General features: G+C 37.3%; 1 protein-coding gene and 1 long non-coding RNA gene across 5 annotated transcripts in view; one reads left to right on the forward strand and one right to left on the reverse strand.

Annotated features, from left to right (window-relative positions):
* Positions 1–1,925: 1,925 nt before the first annotated feature.
* On the forward strand, positions 1,926–9,935 carry LOC145513456 (uncharacterized). Its single transcript, XR_014059407.1, has 2 exons — positions 1,926–2,067; positions 9,565–9,935. It is a non-coding gene; the product is annotated as an uncharacterized LOC145513456 (long non-coding RNA).
* Positions 9,293–18,157, reverse strand: part of WDR89 (WD repeat domain 89) — a 45,998-nt gene continuing 37,133 nt past the window's right edge. For all 4 annotated transcript variants that reach the window (XM_081509865.1, XM_081509866.1, XM_081509864.1 and 1 more), the window contains exon 2: positions 9,293–10,603. In XM_081509865.1, the coding sequence (XP_081365991.1) occupies positions 9,413–10,573 (1,161 nt within the window). In that variant the 5' untranslated portion in view covers positions 10,574–10,603 and the 3' untranslated portion in view covers positions 9,293–9,412. The remainder of the gene's footprint in view (positions 10,604–18,157) is intronic.

Genomic DNA, 18,157 nt, shown 5'->3' on the forward strand with positions numbered 1-18,157 from the left:
TGAATGTTGGCAATTTGATATCTGGCCTCTCTGCCTTTTCTAAATCCAGCTTGAACATCTGGAAGTTCACAGTTCATGTACTGTTGAAGCCTGGCTTGGAGAATTTTGAACATTCCTTTGCTAGCCTGTGAGATGAGTGCAACTGTGCGGTAGTTTGAGCATTCTTTGGGATTGCCTTTCTTTGGGATTAGAATGAAAACTGACCTTTTCCAGTCTGGTGGCCACTGCTGAGTTTTCCAAATTTGCTGGCATAATGAGTGCAGGAATTTCACAGCATCATCTTTTAGGATTTGAAATAGCTCAACTGGAATTCCATCACCTTCACTGGCTTTGTTCATGGCAATGCTTCCTAAGGCTCACTTGACTTCGCATTCTAGGATGTCTGGCTCTAGGTGAGTGATCACACCATCGTGGTTATCTGGGTCATGAAGATCATTTTTCTATAGCTCTTCTGTGTGTTGTTGCCACCTCTTCTTAATATCTTCTGCTTCTGTTAGGTTCATACCGCTTCTTTCCTTTATCGAGCCCATCTTTGCATGAAATATTCCCTTGGTTTCCCTGATTTTCTTGAAAAGATCTCTAGTCTTTCCCATTTTAGTTTTCCTCTGTTTCTTTGTATTGATCACTTAGGAAGTCTTTCTTATCTCTCCTTGTTATTCTTTGGAACTCTGCATTCAAATGAGTATATCTTTCCTTTTCTCCTTTGCCTTTTGCTTTTCTTCTTTTCTCAGCTATTTGTAAGGCCTCCTCAGACAATTATTTTGCCTTTGTGCATTTCTTTTTGTTGAGGATAGTCTTGATCACTGCCTCCTGTACAATGTCACGAACCTCTGTCCACAGTTATTCAGGCACTCTGTTTATCAGATCTAATCCCTTGAACCTATTTGTCACTTCCACTTATAATCATAAGGGATTTGATTTAGGTCATACTTGAATGGTCTAGTGGTTTTCCCTACTTTCTTCAATTTAAGTCTGAATTTTGCAATAAGGAGTTCACAGTCAGCTCCCGGTCTTGTTTGTACTGACTGTATAGAGCTTCTCCATCTTTGGCTGCAAAGAATATAATCAGTGTGGTAGCAGGAGCCATGGCTATCTGTTGCAGGGGTCTATGGTTCAGGGTGTGGTTGTCATCAGAAAGGTGAGGCAGAGGTTGTGGAAGTCTGGGGCAGTAGACGGAACACTAATATGTATGTGGTTTGTTGTGTGGGTTGCAGTTGCTTTTCTGGGCTTGGATGGGGCTTCATTGCAAATAGCGGGGTTCTGATGGAGCTAGAGATTGATGAAAGGACCAGAACCTGAAGCTCTGAAATTCATGAGGGGCATAGGTATAGAATAGGAATGTCCTTGGAAGGAAGGATGCAGCTACCTGGGTGACACAGCCTGTGGCATAACCCCTTTGGAGGAGGTTGCCATTAACCCCACCCACCATACAGCCACCAAGCAGATGACCCACAAACTGCAGAAATGGGGTGGTAATATTCCATCAATGTAATCTTCTTTTCTTTCCTGTTAAAATTATTGTCTTTGCTTTCTCTCCTCCCTCTCTCATTCTCCCTGTTTCTGAACCCCCTTCCATTACTTTCTCCTTCCATACTAGGCAACCACCCTATGGTGATTAACATGTATAATTGTCTGTATCTGCTTGCAAAATGTGAATTGCTTTTTGTATATTTTAAATTTATATAAATGGTTTTCCCACACATGCATTCCATTTCTTACTATTTTCATTGGGTACTATATTTTTATGATTAAGCCATACGTCTATAGATCTAGTTTGTGGCTTGTTAAGTGTTGCAGAATACTTCATGGTGTACATCCATCACATTTTTACCTGTTTCCCAGGGATGCATATCCGGGTTGTCTTCTACTCTATGACATCACAAACAACGCCCAATAATGAACCTGTATGCAAATATCTTTGGGCTATCACAATGCGCAGTATAATGGTTAGGTCAGAGGGTATGTGAACATGTGCTTTTGCTCTCCAGAATAGCTGTATCTGTGTGTCTACACTCCCATCAGCAGTGCAGTAGTGTTTCTCTGTGCCCACGTGTCTCCAACATTTTGGTATCACATTATTTCCTAATTTTTTTAATTCTAAAAGATATAAGGTGATTAAGTCTTTATTTTTCTGATTGCTAAGAAGTCTGACAATTTTTGTGGGTTTCATCTGAAATTTGCCTTTTTATATTCATTGCTAATTTTTCCATTGGTATTTTCCCTTATTGATTTGCAGAATTCCTTCTATAGTCTACATTTAACCACTCATTGATCCCAAGTATCTTTTCTTCCATCTGTCATTTATCTATAGATCTTTTGTGACCAGAAATGCTTAATTTTGATATAATAATATTTTTCTGTCTTATACTGTATACTTTTGAAGTTTAAGAAGTCATTTACCACCTCTAAATTAGAGCTATTCTCATTTAAGATCATGGCATCTGGTCCTATCACTCCATGGCAAATAGATGGGGAAAATGTGGAAACAGTATCACATTTCATTTCCTTGGGCTTCAAAATCAAGGCGGATAGTCCCAGCAGCCATGAAATTAGAAGACGCTTGCTCCTTGAAAGAATAGCTATGACAAACCTAGACAGTGTATTAAAAAGCAGAGACATCACTTTGCCGACAAAGGTCCATATAGTCAAAGCAGTGGTTTTGCCAGTAGTCATGTACAGATGCTAGAGTTGGACTGTAAAGGCTGAGTACTGAAGAATTGATGCGTTCACACTGTGGTGTTGGAGAAGACTCTTAAAAGTCCCTTGGAGAGCAAGGAGATCAAACCTGTCAATCCTAAAGGAAATCGACCCTGAATATTCATTGGAAGGACTGATGCTAAATCTGAAGCTCCAATACCTTGGGCACCTGATGTGAAGAGCTGACTTATTGGAAAAGACCCTGATGCTGGGAAAGATTGAGGGCAGGTGGAGAAGGGGACAATAGAGGATGAGATGGTTGGATGGCATCACTGACTCAATGGACATGAGTCTGAGCAAACTCAGAAAGATGGTGAAGGACAGGGAAGCCTGGCATGCTGCAATTCACGGGGTCACAAGAGTTGGACACAGCTTATCAACTGAACGACATTTATCATTTAAGGAATCTAGTTTTGTTTTTCTCTAAATTGTAAGCTGCTGCTGCTGCTAAGTCGCTTCAGTCATGTCCAACTCTGTGCGACCCCATAGACGGCAGCCCATCAGGCTCCTCCGTCCCTGGGATTCTCCAGGCAAGCACACTGGAGTGGATTGCCATTTCCTTCTCCAATGCATGAAAGTGAAAAGTGAAAGTGCAAAATGAAAGTGAAGTCGCTCTGTCGTGTCCGACTCTTCACGACCCCATGGACTGTAGCTCACCAGGCTCCTCTCTCCATGGGATTTTCCAGGCAAGAGTACTGGAGTGGGTTGCCATTTCCTTTTCAAATATAGTAAGCTAGTATCCTCTAAATAACTTAATGAAAAAACTTTCCTTTTTCATTATGTCACCTTTATAAAATATTAAGTTGCCATATAGCCATGCTTTGTCTCTGAGTTCTATTCATTTGCATTGTTCTATGGCCATATATTAGTTTCTCTGGTAGCTGATAAAGAATCCACCTACAATGCAGGAGACCCCGGTTCGATTCCTGGGTCAGGAAGATCCACTGGAGAAGGGATAGGCTACCCACTCCAGTATTCTTGGGCTTCCCTTGTGGCTCAGCTGGTAAAGAATCCACCCGTGATGGGGGAGACTTGGGTTCGATCCCTGGGTCAGGAAGATTCCCCTGGAGAAGGGAAAGGCTACCCACTCCAGTATTCTCGCCTGGAGAATTCCACGGGGTTGCAAAGAGTGGGACATCACTGAGCGACCTTCACTTTCACTTTCAAATAGATATCCTATAATCTTGGTCAATTCTGTGATAGTTTTTAACTTTTGCTATTGTTTAATGATGTTTGGATTTTTGTAGACTGACCGTCTTCTGGCAACTTTGCTGAACCTCTTTATAGTTCAAATAGTTTGCTGACTGTTGGATTTTTTCAGGTATTTTTAATTTGCAAAGGAGTTTTCTTCCCTCTTCTCTTCCAATCCTTACACATTATAGTTCTTTTAATCTTTCTTATAGTATTAGCCAGAATCTATACTACTCCAATAGGCTTCCTCATTGCGTTCTGGTCTCAATTTCTCAAAGAAAATGTATTTTAATCTAACATTTCTCCACTAAGAATAACATTTAGTGCAATTTTTTATATATAAACTTTAACCAAGTTAAAAAATTATTCTATTGATAGCTTGAGGTTTATATTTTTCATAAATAGGTAGGAAGCCTTACCACATGTTTTTCTATGTCATTCTTTGTCTATCACTCTGATAGATTTTCTGATGTTGAGTCACCCTAGTATCCCTGAGATAAAACCTATTTGTCATGTTTTTAAAAAATACGCCACTGAATTTGGTAGCTAATATTTTAAACTGTGAATAACAAACAAAACAAGCCTTTTTCTTCATTTTCATCTCATTTTGGAATCAATGCTACATTTATCAATAATTACATTTGTAAATTCCATTTGGCAATAATTAAGATTGCCACCTAGCTTTTTGGTTCATATCTTTTTGGTGTTTTTTTTTTTTTTGGCAACAGCTTTATTCAGATGTACTTCGCATACAGTTCATATATTTGAAGTGTACAATTTAATAGTTTTTAATATGCCCAGTTATGTAACCATAACCACAACCAATTTTTGAATATTTTCATCATCCCCAAAAGAAATCCTATCAGCAATCAGCCATCAACCCTCCCATTTTCCCCCCACCTCCCAGCCCCAGGCAAATACTGTATATATGTTCTCTTTATAGATTTGACTATTCTGAACATTTGATGTAATGGAATATAAATGGAATATAAATGTAAATGGAATCATATATATGTAGTCTTTTGTGGCTATCTTTACTTAGTGTGTTTTCAAGATTCATCAGAGTTGTGTAGTACATGGATGAACATTTCTTTCCTTTTCACGGATGAATAATATTCCATCATATGTGTACTTTTATCCATTCATCAACTGATGGACATTTGAATTTCCCTCTTTTGGTTATTGTGAATACTGTTATGAATATTCATATACAAGTTTTTGTGTGGATTTGTTTTCAATTCTCTTCAGCATATACCTAGGAGTGAAACTGTTGTATCAAATAGCAACTGTTTGAAGAGCTGCCAGACTGCAGCAATACCATTTTATATTCCTAACAGCAGTGTGTGAAGCTTTCTCTACACTCTCACCAATGCTTTTGTTTAATTATAGCCATCCTAGTGAGTGTGAAATGGCATCTCATTGTGGTTTCAATTTGCATTTCCCTACTGACTAATGATATTAAGCATCTTTTTTGTGTATGTTTATCGACCACTTGTATATTTTCTTTGGAGAAATGTCTATTCAGATCCTTTGACCACTGAAAAAATTGGGTGGTCTTATTATTGTCATTACACTTGACACTCTTGTTGGGCCTTTCAACCTGAAGACTGAAGTTCTGGGATAGCCTCTTAAGTTATTTCATTTTAATAATTGAATTTTTTCCCACTTACAACATAGTCAGCATTACCTCATATCCTAAACATGTTAAAAACACGGCTTTTCATTTTAACATAGTCCTCTATCAAAAGATCAAAATGTATCAAAGATTTTAAGCAGCATGAGGCATTATCAAACCTGTGTTTTTGATGTTCAGTCAAGAAGAGTAGAGAAAATGAACTGGAGTAGATAAGAGTCTATAATCTTGGAGAGAAATAAATGACGGAAGTCTTATCTAAGACAGTAGTGGTAGAGGATAAAGCAAAAAAAAGGATGACAAGTTCCTACTTCTATTAGGAAGTAGAATGGCACAGGACTTAGTGAGTGGTTAAGAGAAAAAGGAAAAATACTAAGTTACCCTCAGGTGTATGGTTTGGATTATACCAAGCGTAGTTGAATTTCTTGAAATAAGAATCATGTATTTTTAATACGTTTAATAGTTACTTACCTATTGCTTGGGCTTTCCTTGTGGCTCAGCTGGTAAAGAATCCACCTGCAATGCAGGAGACCAGGGTTCGATCCCAGGGTTGGGAAGATTCCCTGGAGAAGGGAAAGGCTACCCACTCCAGTATTCTGACCCGGAGAATTCCATGGACTATATAGTCCATGGGGTTGCAAAGAGTTGGACATGACTGAGAGACTTTCACTTTCACCTATTGTTCAATCTCACTAGAGTTAAGTTAGATCGTATCTAAATGTAAGCTACAAATGCTCTATAGAAAAAGATTCCCCCCAGAGCTCCAGTCCCATAGATAAGGTACCAAACCTTTAGAAGGATCAACTTTTTAACTAAGATTCTTTGGAGAAATAGTTAAAAGGAAGTATGGAAAAATTAGCAGTAAACAAAAATTCAAGTTTAAAATTATGGATGGAGGAAACACTTTAGAAGAAAATTTTATCACAAAATATTGGAATCTTTTGAAAATAAAAAGTCATTCTGCTATTATAAATACTTTCATTTTTGTATATTTACTTCGAGTTTCAAAACGAATTTTGCAAGATATTCTCCTTTTCATCAGTGAAACACCTGTTTAACCAATAACATTAAAAGTATTGATGCAAATTTACTCAATGTATTTTTCTCAAAAATGCAGATAGTATTAAAAGTATAAAAGCAAATTTACTCAATATATTTTTCTCAAAAATGAAAATCACTATTTCTGAAAAAGTTTAATTCTATTTAGAGTATTTATATTTAAATATGTCAGTGTATTTAAATATAAATAGGACAGAAAGAGTAAGGACCTAACAGAAGCAGAAATTAATTAAGAAGACGTAGAAAGAATAGACAGAACTATACAAAAAAAGTCTTAATGACATGGATAACTACAATGGTGTGCTCACTCATCTAGAGCCAGACATCCTGGAGTGTGAAGTCAAGTGGGCCTTAGGAAGCATTACTACAAAGCTAGTAGAGGTGATAAAATTCCAGCTGAGCTATTTAAAAGCCTAAAAGATGATGCTGTTGAAGTGCTGCACTCAGTATGTCAGCAAATTTGGAAAGCTCAGCAGTGGCCACTGCGCTGGAAAAGGTCAGTTTTCATTCCAATCCCAAAGAAGGGCAATGCCAAAGAATGTTCACACTACTGTACAGCTGTGCTCATTTCCCACGCTAGTAAGGTTATGCTCAAATCCTTCAAGCTAGGCCTCAGCAGTACGTGAACCAAAACGTTCCAGATGTACAAGCTGGGTTTAGAAAAAGCAGAGGAACCAGAGATCAAATTGCCAACATTCACTGGATCATAGAAAAAGCAATAGAATTTCAGAAAAGCATAAACTTCTGCTTCACTGACTACACTAAAGTCTTGACTTTGGTGCTAAGTCACTTCAGCCGTGTCCAGCTCCTTTGTGGCCCCATGGACTGTAGCCTGCCAGGCTCCTCTGTCCATGGGATTTTCCAGGAAAAGCTATCAGAGTGGGTTGCCATTTCCTCCTCCAGGGGATCTTCCTAACCCACAGACTGAACCCACATCTCTTATGTCTCCTGCATTGGCAGGCAGGTTCTCTACTACTAGTGCTACCAGTCTTATTTTTTTTGACTGTGGGGATCACAACAAATTGTGGAAAATATTTTCCTGGTGGCTCAGAAAGTAAAGAATCTGCCCACAATGCGGGAGACCCAGGTTCAATCCCTGGGTTGGGAAGATCCCCGCGAGAAGGGAATGATGCCCGCTCCAGTATTCTTGCCTGGAGAATTCCATGGACAGAGGAGCCAGGTGAGCTATGGTCCATGGGGTCTCAAAGAGTTGGACACAACTGAGTGACTCACACACACACTTAAAAAGATGGGAATACCAGACCACCTTACTTGTTTCCTAAGAAATCTGTATGCAGGTCAAGAAGCAACAGTTAGAATCCTACATGTAACAAATGACTGGTTCAAAATTGGGAAAGGAGTAAGATAAGGCTGTATATTGTCACCCTGCTTATTTAACTTATATATAGAGTAAGTAATAGTCGCTCAGTCATGCCAGACTCTTTGTGACCCCATGGACTGCAGCCCACCAGACTCCTGTGTCCATGAGATTTTCCAGGCAAGGATACTGGAGTGGGTTGCCATTTCCTTCTCCAGGGGATCTTCCCGATGTAAGAATTGAACCCGGGTCTCTTGCACTGCAGGCAGGTTCTTTACAGACTGAACTACAAGGGAAGCCCATATATAGAGTACATCATGTGAAATGCCAGGCTGGAGGAAGGAGAGTGAAAAAGCTGGCTTAAAATTCAACATTCAAAAAACTAAGATGATGGCATCCAGTCCCATCACTTCATGGCAAATAGAAGGGGCAAAAGTGGAAACAGTGACAGACTTTATTTTCTTGGGCTCCAAAATCACTGCAGATGGTGACTGCAGCCATGAAATTAGAAGACACATGCTTCTTGGAAGAAAAGCTATGACAAATCTAGACAGCATATTAAAAAGCAGAGATATCACTTTGCCAACAAAGGTCTGTATAGCCAAAGCTATGGTTTTTCCAGTAGTCACATGTGACAGCTGGACCATAAAGGAGGCTGAGTGCCAAAGAACTGACGCTTTTGAACTGTGGTGTTGGAGAAGACTCTTGAGAGTCCCCTGGACTACAGGGAGATCAAACCAGTCAACCCTAAGGAAAATCAACCCTGAATAGTCACTGGAAGGACTGATGCTGAAGCTGAAGTTCCAATACTTTGGCTACCTGATGTAAAGAGCCGATTCACTGGAATAGACCCTGATGTGGAAAGATTGAAGGCAAAAGGAGAAGAGGATGACAAAGGATGAGATTGTTGGGTGGCATCACTGACTCAATGAACATGAATTTGAGCAAACCCTGGGAGACAGTGAAGGACAGGGAAGGCTGGCGTGCTGCAGTCCATGGGGTCGCAAAGAGTTGAACATGATTTTGCAACTCAACTACAATGCTAATGTAATCTACATGTATTAAGCAAGTAGGGGCTTCTCAAATAAAGAAAAAACAGTCTGATTTGGTTTTATAAATAATAAAGATGATTAAAAAAGTAAAAAATTGAGCTTAAAAAACACAACCCAAACCACCTGTTTTTAAAAGTCACACCAGCCATCTACTTCTAAAAAACCCTTATCAAAGCTATTTCTTCAAACCCAACATTTACTAATTCAACAGATGGGTTTTTAAAATGAGGAATGTAATTTTACTTTCAACTCACTGCTTATATACTCAACTGGCAGCTTTAAAAAAATAATTTTAGAATACATGAAGACTTGAATTAAACCATTCTCAGCATTTTCCCAGGATTGTTTGCTAACTGGCTTGTTTTTATTTATATATGAGCTTTTAACATGTCTACCACAGGTAGTACACAGAAATAATTATTTGCAACTATAAAACCTATCAAGTAAATGCCCAATGTAATATCACTGTTTTTTCCTTCTCTTATAAGAATCATTACTGTGAACACGAACACGCTGGTATACAGAGGATGCTATTTTCATGCTGTCTTTCTTTGTAAATGTCTTCTCTACTGCTCCAGATTTCCAAAGTAACAACTGTGCATCTTCTCCTCCAGTTAGGAAAGAATCATCCTGCATATTCCAACAGAAGGACCGGACTGTAGCACCATGCCCTCCTTGAAGACTGGTCACATGGACCAATCCTGATGTCATACAGCTCATTATGTGAATAATTCCTGTGTTTGTCCCTCCAACAACAAACAATTTGTCTGTCTTTTCATGATATAGGCCACCAATCAAATAGTCCAAAATCCCTTCTTTTACGTTAATTACTTCTCTGACATCTGGAATGTTCAAACATGTAATTGGTTCATCTGTATCCAGATGATTAAGATCCCACCAACAAAATCCCTCATCATGTGTCATGCAGTAAATCTGTTTATAATCTTTCCCAGACCAACCAATAAAGCTTACTGATGAAACTGAATTACAGGTTGTGACCAGTGCATCATCTTCATTATCTGCGCTAATATCAAATACATTTACCAGGCCATCAGTTGAACCTGAGACTACCATGTTTGGATTACTGGGATGGAAACGTACTTGAGTGATATCATCACTATGTGTCTCTGAATATGCACCAAGTGGCTCTTTTGTAGTAGACAAGTCCTGAGAACTGATTCTTGCATCCCAAAATACCAACAATGCATCATCATCAACTTTTTCTGTACCAGCACAAATGACATGATCATTAGAGCTGATATCAAAACTGATAAAAATATTGGAAGGGTAACCCTTGAACAGCTGGACAGGTTTTCCACTGGCCAGTCGAGCATCCCAACACTTTACAGTGCCATCAGTGCATGAGGAATACACACTGTCATGGGAATTTGCAAACTTGACTCCATTAAGTCCGGGATATCCTCTAAATTCTTGTAGTACGTTTAATCTTTCTTTATCATATATTCTGATTGATCCATTAGAACATAAAACAGCAACCAAGTTTCCTTTTTCTGTTTGTACAGTCTTCGATGTGTCTATGCCAAGCAGGTAAGTAGGCTCTTTAGTTTCTGAGGAACGTTTAACAATGTTCAAGTTGGCAAATTGTTCTTCAATCTTCTCCATATCAGGAGTGCATCCAAGGGTAGTAAAAATCTGTAATAAAACCAAAAATTGAAATTAAACCCAAAGCATCTCTACATTGTAATTAAATCAAGAACATTTCCTTCTGAGAGCTGGCACAAGAAAACAGAAATAAAACCTAATATTTTAATCATTCCTCTACCATGATGTAACTAAAACTCAGCTGCTTCCTTCTAATTCAACCACTTTTTATATACTGAATCTACTGCCAGTAAGAGATTATAAAAATGTATGTACATGTACATACATTGCTTAGTAATTCCTTTCAGCTCAAACCTAATTATTGGTCCTACTCATGGTCCTCAGCATTAGCCAGGATCTCTACTTTGGGATTATCTTCTCCTGGCCCCAGCTACCTTATACAGCTATAGAATCTAAACACACATGTGTTGGCAGAAAAATAGTCCCTCAAAGATGTTCATGCCTTCATCCCAGGAACCTATGAATATGTTAGGTTACATGGCAAAGACAAATTGAGGTCGTAAATGGAATTAAGGTTGCTAATCAGTTGACATTAAAATAGATTATTGAGGATTATCTGGGTGGACCCAAAGTAATCACCAGTGCCCTTAAAAGTACAAGCAGGCAGAATATGAGAATCAATGGGAGATGTTCCTGTGGAAGAAAGGTTCAGAGAGATACATTACTGGTTTGGGCGAGGGAAGCCAAAAATTGAGTGGCCTCTAGAGAGTGGAAGAGGCAAGGAAGTAGCCTCCTTTAGAGCCTCCACACGAAAGTGCAACTCTGCTAATCCTTGATTTTAGCCCAGTGAGACCCACTTTGAATTTCTGACCTCCAGAGCTTTAAAAAATCTATGTCATTTCAAGGCACCGATTTTGCAGTAATTTGTTACACAGCAGCGATAAAAAAAAAACTAAGAGGTACCCAGTAGGAATTGCAGAAATGTGCTTCTCAGGCAGGAGCAGCTTGCAAATGGTGGAGCTGGAATTTGAACTCAGGCATTCTGGCTTCAGGGATGGTGATCTTCACCACCACATTGGATTGCTTCTCAATGGTAGGTTGTATATAGAACAAGTTCCAGGCCAGAAAAATATGCATAAAGTCTAGTGACTTTATCACAAGTTTTTCTATCTTGCTTTCACCAAATGAATATTCTTGCCAGCCTCACAATTCACATTTTCATTCTTAAGATGAAATGCTTTTTTTTTTTTTCTGTTGCTTTAGTGATAGCTTTTTAGCTGTCTGTCTTTTCATTTTTACAAGAGAAATGAATATGAACTCAAGAGTGGTTAGAAAGATTAACTGAAACAATGTGTCTGGCATATCATGGTACACATTCAACAAACGTCACATAAAAATCACCAGGGTTACCATTACCAATACCATTAACACCACATGGTGGAGAATTTAAATCTATCAGAGTGGCTCCAAACAGCACAACTAAACCAACAGGCAAAAAATATTAAAAGTTGGATTGAGGTTCAAAAGAATAAGCATCTTCTCCAACTTTAAATTTTGAATATTTTAAAACTTACAAAATTTGAAAGAACAGTACAATGAACACCCACACACATACACACAGTCTTTCACCTCCGAGGATCACCAGCTTGCTTTCTTCTATCTCTATGAACACAGACACACACATTTTTGGTGAGCTATTTGAAAGTGAACTGCAGACAAAATATCATTTCACTTCTAAATACTTTGACGCAGAGAACCTCCCTAATCTTCTGTTTTCTTAACACTGAATTTTTTAAAAAGTCCAGCCAGTTGTCTTATAAAATGTCCTATATTCTAGATTTTTCTAATTGTCTCCTCTTTGAGATTAGATTCCAGTTTAACACTGTTATCAGGGATACAATTTATGTGTTGCTGGGGACTTATTGCATCACATCACAGAGGCTCATAATAACAACTCTGATCACTTCTTTAAGTTCTTGGTGCTCAAACTGTCTCTGACCTGACCACTGAGAAACTCCTCAGGCCAGCTTCTGTGTGCTTTTGATATGTCATTATCACAATTAGTCTGCAAGTCCCTACATGCAACAACTCTGTATAAGAATAAGCTAAGTCCGAAAACAGTGAGCTTCCTTTAAGTATTGAGAGACTAAAAGACCGTTTACCTCCACAGCATAACTGTTGGTTTTATAACCAGATAGGTTAAATGGCCTTCTCTCCTTGAACGCATCATGCTTCTGTCTCAGGACTGTGGCAGTAGCTGCTTCTCTGTCTGGAATACTATCTGTACATTTTTTGTGTGAGTAACTCCTGCCTGTTATTCAGGTCTCAATATGTTACCTCCCCAGAGAGAACTTCCCTGATCAACCAACCTAAAGCAGCTGGTCACTCCCTATCATATTGCCCATTTTGTTAAAAATTAAAAATGCTTTAATTATGAACTATTTCAAATGTACAAAGAAGTGTAGAAAAAAGGAAACATACTCAAATACTGTATGTATTACCTAGATTTAACAGATCTTAATATTTTGCCATATTTGCCTCAGTTTTTTATTTAAAGAAATGAAATGATAGATACAACTTCTATGATTAAGAAATTCTAAAAATGGCATCACATTTATATGTATCTTTGCTACAATTTGCTCTTTTCACTCAATATTTTTGAAAAACTTGATTTTACCTGACTTTCTCGCTTTTTTGTTATCAATATGGTTGTTGAATAAATGAATGAATAATTGATTCAGCTTTCATGCATAAAGAGCTGAAGAGCTCCAGGAAAAGCAGAATAAACCTAAAATGATATGTCATATGTCTGTATGTTTGCAGGGAGAGAGCTCTGCTTATGGAAATTAGTAACATAATGGCATTCTTTAGCAGTACTTTAAATAAAGCACAAAAAGGAAATATAAAGACTTTATATTTGTGAAAGAAACATTATTTAACATATATATATATATATTTTTTTTTACTACAAGCTATTCAAATATGTCCTAAAATGTGTGTTCACTTAAGAGTATACTGCCTACACATTTCAAGGAAAAAATCCTTTTTAATTCCAGATAAAAAACAACTACCCATTCTTGAAATAATCAAAGTGCTAATAAGATTACAAAACAAACAATTCTTTGCTACTGTTTCATATTGATCCCTGCATATGAAATATCAGATTGATGAGAATTTTAAACAATAAGAAAGTTTAATGTGACTTTCAAAATAAGAAAGTTTAATGTGACTTTCAAGTTAACAGCAAGTTACAGGACTATGGCTGTGCACTGCTACCCCCAAGCAATATAGCAGTGCTGTACTCCTCCCCCCAACAGTGTTGCCCAGAGAGTCTGTTTCACATTGGAACAGTCCCCTGCAAGGCTTTAATCCAAAGGATTCTGGGATCGATGATGCAGGCAGAGTGGGCCCCAGATGGAATGCTACAGCAAACCAACATTTTAAGACAGCAGGAATGGTAACAATCTCACTGGTGTTCCACGTGACACACTGTTTAAATGCAGTCTAGTGTTTCAAAAAAAGAGAAAGATAGAAGACAGGTAGATCCCAGAGCACTCTCATATTATAGAGTTTATATTCATTCGTCCACAGATACAAATGGTAAAATATTACTTTAATCTCCTTGGGAAAAGATGAAAACCTCTGACTTACGCTTTAACATATTAATATGCATATGCAAATGAGACATATTTGAAATATAACTTCCAAGGTTACACAGTTAATCTTAATTTTACATACTAATGAATCATTGTAAAATGATAAATAAAACTTTTTACTTCTATGTATGCCCTTATCTGAGTTGTTTTTTTTGGGGGGGGCATGATCCTCTTCCCATTCCTCAAGATAAGCCACAGTCTCTCTTTTCTCCTCACTCAGTAACCTCACTGAAATTCATGTTTTCAAGTGCCACCTGCATGTCAATGAGCGCATCTATTTATAAGTCCATATTGCCAAGTGTCAACTAGCCATCTCTCCTTGAATCCCACTATAACTCCAAGTTAAACTGATTATTTATGCTTCCCCTCCATGAAACATTCTCCTTAAAAAAAAACCAAATTATGCTTTTTGATGTTCTCCATGTTGATCGATGATACTGGCACCATGACAACACTCTCATCTACCCAGTTACCTAAGCCAGAATCTCTGGGGAATATCCAATTCCTCTACTCAGGGCTCTCATCCAATCCCTTTTCAAATCTTTTGCTGCAGGCAACTAACTGAAGTATAAGGTTCAATCTATTTCTGGAGATCAAAACAATATTGACAACTTCATACGGTTCAATCTAACAAAAATGTATAAAGAGAACAAATAAGATTAACCATAATTTTAATATTTTCTCTATTTGTTTCTGTTAAGATACATAAAAGGAAGCTAAGTTAGCATTTTAGATCTCAACAGGCTAGTGAGAGCTGAGGACGCCTTTCTTATACTAATGCACACACACAAATGAAAAAGGGCACAAACAGAAAAGAACAGAAAAGTATACTGAAGTAAAGAATAGGGAGAAGAAAAGAAGAGACATGAAGATAAGCCCAAAGAGAACAAAACAGAGAAGAGAAGGGAATGGAGTTACTGCCACTACCTCTCTCTTTTTTTTTCTTCTTACTTCTGTTTCTTTTTTTTTTTTTTAATAAATTTATTTATTTTAGTTGGGGGCTAATTACTTTACAATATTGTAATAGTTTTTGCCATACATTGACATGAATCAGCCATGGGCCACTACCTCTTAAATCATACTGCACTTTGCCCTTTCCCAATACTGAGATGAGACAAGGAGGAAAAGTCCAGATAAAGGAAGTTCAGTAGAGTCTAAAGCTATGTTGGCTAAAAAGTTTTCATTAAGCCATCTTGAAACACATTAGATGGAAAATGCTCATTAATCTCTAATCTAAGGAATAGTCCTTAGATAACTGAGAGCTGATTTACTTGATAACAACATCCCTAAACATTAAGTATTTCTTCTGGGGCTTTTGCCTTAGTAAGATTTAAGTTATCTTTATCAATCAAAATGTTCTTTTATTTTACTTCCTATTAAAATACACCCAATAAAGTGTTATTTCTATATATAAAGTACATTCTAAATACATCTAACTGCAACTAGGCATTCCTCTTATTCTTGAATTGACCAAGTTTGAATATGAAATCTGAAGAACAGCCTAGCTAGCTTAAATAATTCCATAATGGAAGTGAAAGTTGCTCAGTCGTGTCCAACTCTTTGCAACCCCATGGACTATACAGTCCGTGGAATTCTCCAGGCCAGAATTCTGGAGTGGGTAGCCCTTCCCTTCTCCAGGGGATCTTCCCAACCCAAAGACTGAACCCAGGTCTCCTGCATCACAGGTGTATTCTTTACCAGCTGAGCCACAAGGGAAGCTGATAATGGAAGAGGAAGTAGCTTTCTTTCCCATTTAAACAAGATGAAAAAAAGTATTAAAAGAAAACACAACATTTCATATCTATTTAGAAACTATTGATTACAAAAGGCATGCTACTAAAAATCTTTGGCCATATATTATTGTGTAGGAAGTCAGAAATGAGCAGCATGTTTAGAAATAGATGCATTTCTATCTTTCCAGTATGAATGTTCATCATACTTGAAAGATTTGATGACATAAGCAACAAATACTATTACATTTTGCTACTAAAGAATAACAGCTGTATTTAAACTATACCTTGGATAAAGGCCTAGTTTTCTTTTGAAACAATTTATCAGACTTGGGTCAGAAAATAGAATTCCCCACAGCTGATATTTAATACTGCCCATTGACCACAAGGAACTCTGATGATGGTAAAATGCAGAGATTCAGCTAATGTCCTAAATGTAGGGAGAAGCTAAGTAAGAAAAGCCATTCAGGAATGGTCTTTAACAACAACACAACCCACATTAATAATGTAACTACAACAATACTAAAACATCTAGCAAGGTGAGCTAGGATGATAGAGGCTTGCAGAGAAGAAAACAATCATAATTGGAGTTCAACAAATGCTAGACTGTGTGCTGGAAACTTACATCTAGTATTTTTTTTTAATCTTAATCATTTAACCCTATGAGACAGGCATTATCACCATTTTACAGAAGAAACTGAAGCTCGGAAAAACCAAGTAACTTGCCAATGCTCTCACAGGTAATAAGGGGAAAATACAGGGGAAGTTTGATCTGAAACCCAAATTGTAACTTCAAAACCTGTGAACCTGTGTTCATTCAGTTCTATGCTATTCTTCTTCTGTGTAAGTACTAAAATATTAGTGCTGACTTTAATTAAAGAATACGTTTATTAGGCTTTGAGAGGAGGAATTATACATCAGTTCTACAGATAAGTAGAGGAGAAAAAAAGGGAGGAGGATGACTGCAAAAACACACACCAACATGGAAAAAGGCTATAGTAAGTTAACATCACTTTTTTTAATCATGGACTTTGTATGGACTAGAGAATAGTAATAGAACCCCTATGCAACCTGTTATCTACCACAAACAATTATAGTCCTCAAAAGTTATTATCAGGGGCAGAGGGGTCATTTATACATCATATTTTATTTGAAGGGCAATTAGGAAAGTCTAGAGGCCATCTAGTATGAGGGAAACCCTCCAACCACCCCTCTTCCCTCTCCATGTGGCGTCAACATGGTTTCAGGGTTGACCACAGGCCCAGAATTGAATTCTGATTAACCTAATCATAGTAATGCCATTCCTTTTAACCTGTAATTGGTAAAGAAATCTTACATTTTTGCCAACTCATGCATGTATCCCCCTCTCAACTATAATCTGTTCATATGCGAAACACAAATTCTGAAGTGTACCCAATCCAACCAATGGAAAGAACTTTTATTCCATGTTTATGAGATTCAGTATTTCCTGACTATTTAAGTCAATTTGCTGTAGAGTTTTTGTTAATGCAGTCAGAACCACCCTAACTAATTAGAGATAAAGTCTTGGGTTTTATCACCAAGTTCTGACTTAATGTAAGAGGCTTCTAAAAGAAAGATTTAGGAAACATATTTTAAAAAGTCAAATTTCACTCATATTAAAGAGAGGGATTTTGATCATTTGTTCCCTTTAGAACATTCTATCCTCTCCCTTTCCCACCTTTTTATCTTATTTTTTTCCCTCAAAAATAAAAGGGAAAAAATAGGATACAAAAAGGAATTGTCAGAAGACTATAAAAATCTATGCCAATAATAATGGTAGGATCCTTGATTCTAAAGACATCAACAAAATTAAAAAAAAAAAACAAATGAACCACTGAAATGATACAATATTTTAAAACTTAATATAAAACTCTATCTGCTAAGTTTCTCTGTATTTTTAAATTTATCTATTTTTGAATATCTAAAATAGCCCCACAGTTCAAAATTCAAAAGGTTCCAAAACTAATGTCTTTCCAGAACATTTCTGTCCTTAAGCCCCTTTCCTCTCCCAGGAGGTATCAAATGTTATGTTTCTTACGAATACTTTCAGAGATTGTCAATTTGGAAATAATGCAGTGAATTAATTTTCAGCGTGTCAATAGTCTGTCAGTGTGGTACAATAAAAAAGCAATATGTTTAAGAATAAAACACCGTAAGTTCAAGTTCTTGTTTACCACAAACTAGCAAAGTCATCATTGTACAAATTAACCTAACTTCTGTAAGCCTCAGTTTCTTCA

This window comes from Giraffa tippelskirchi, chromosome 7 (assembly GCF_054371585.1).
Source record: "Giraffa tippelskirchi isolate mGirTip1 chromosome 7, T2T-mGirTip1v1.2.pri, whole genome shotgun sequence".
Taxonomy (NCBI): domain Eukaryota; kingdom Metazoa; phylum Chordata; class Mammalia; order Artiodactyla; family Giraffidae; genus Giraffa; species Giraffa tippelskirchi.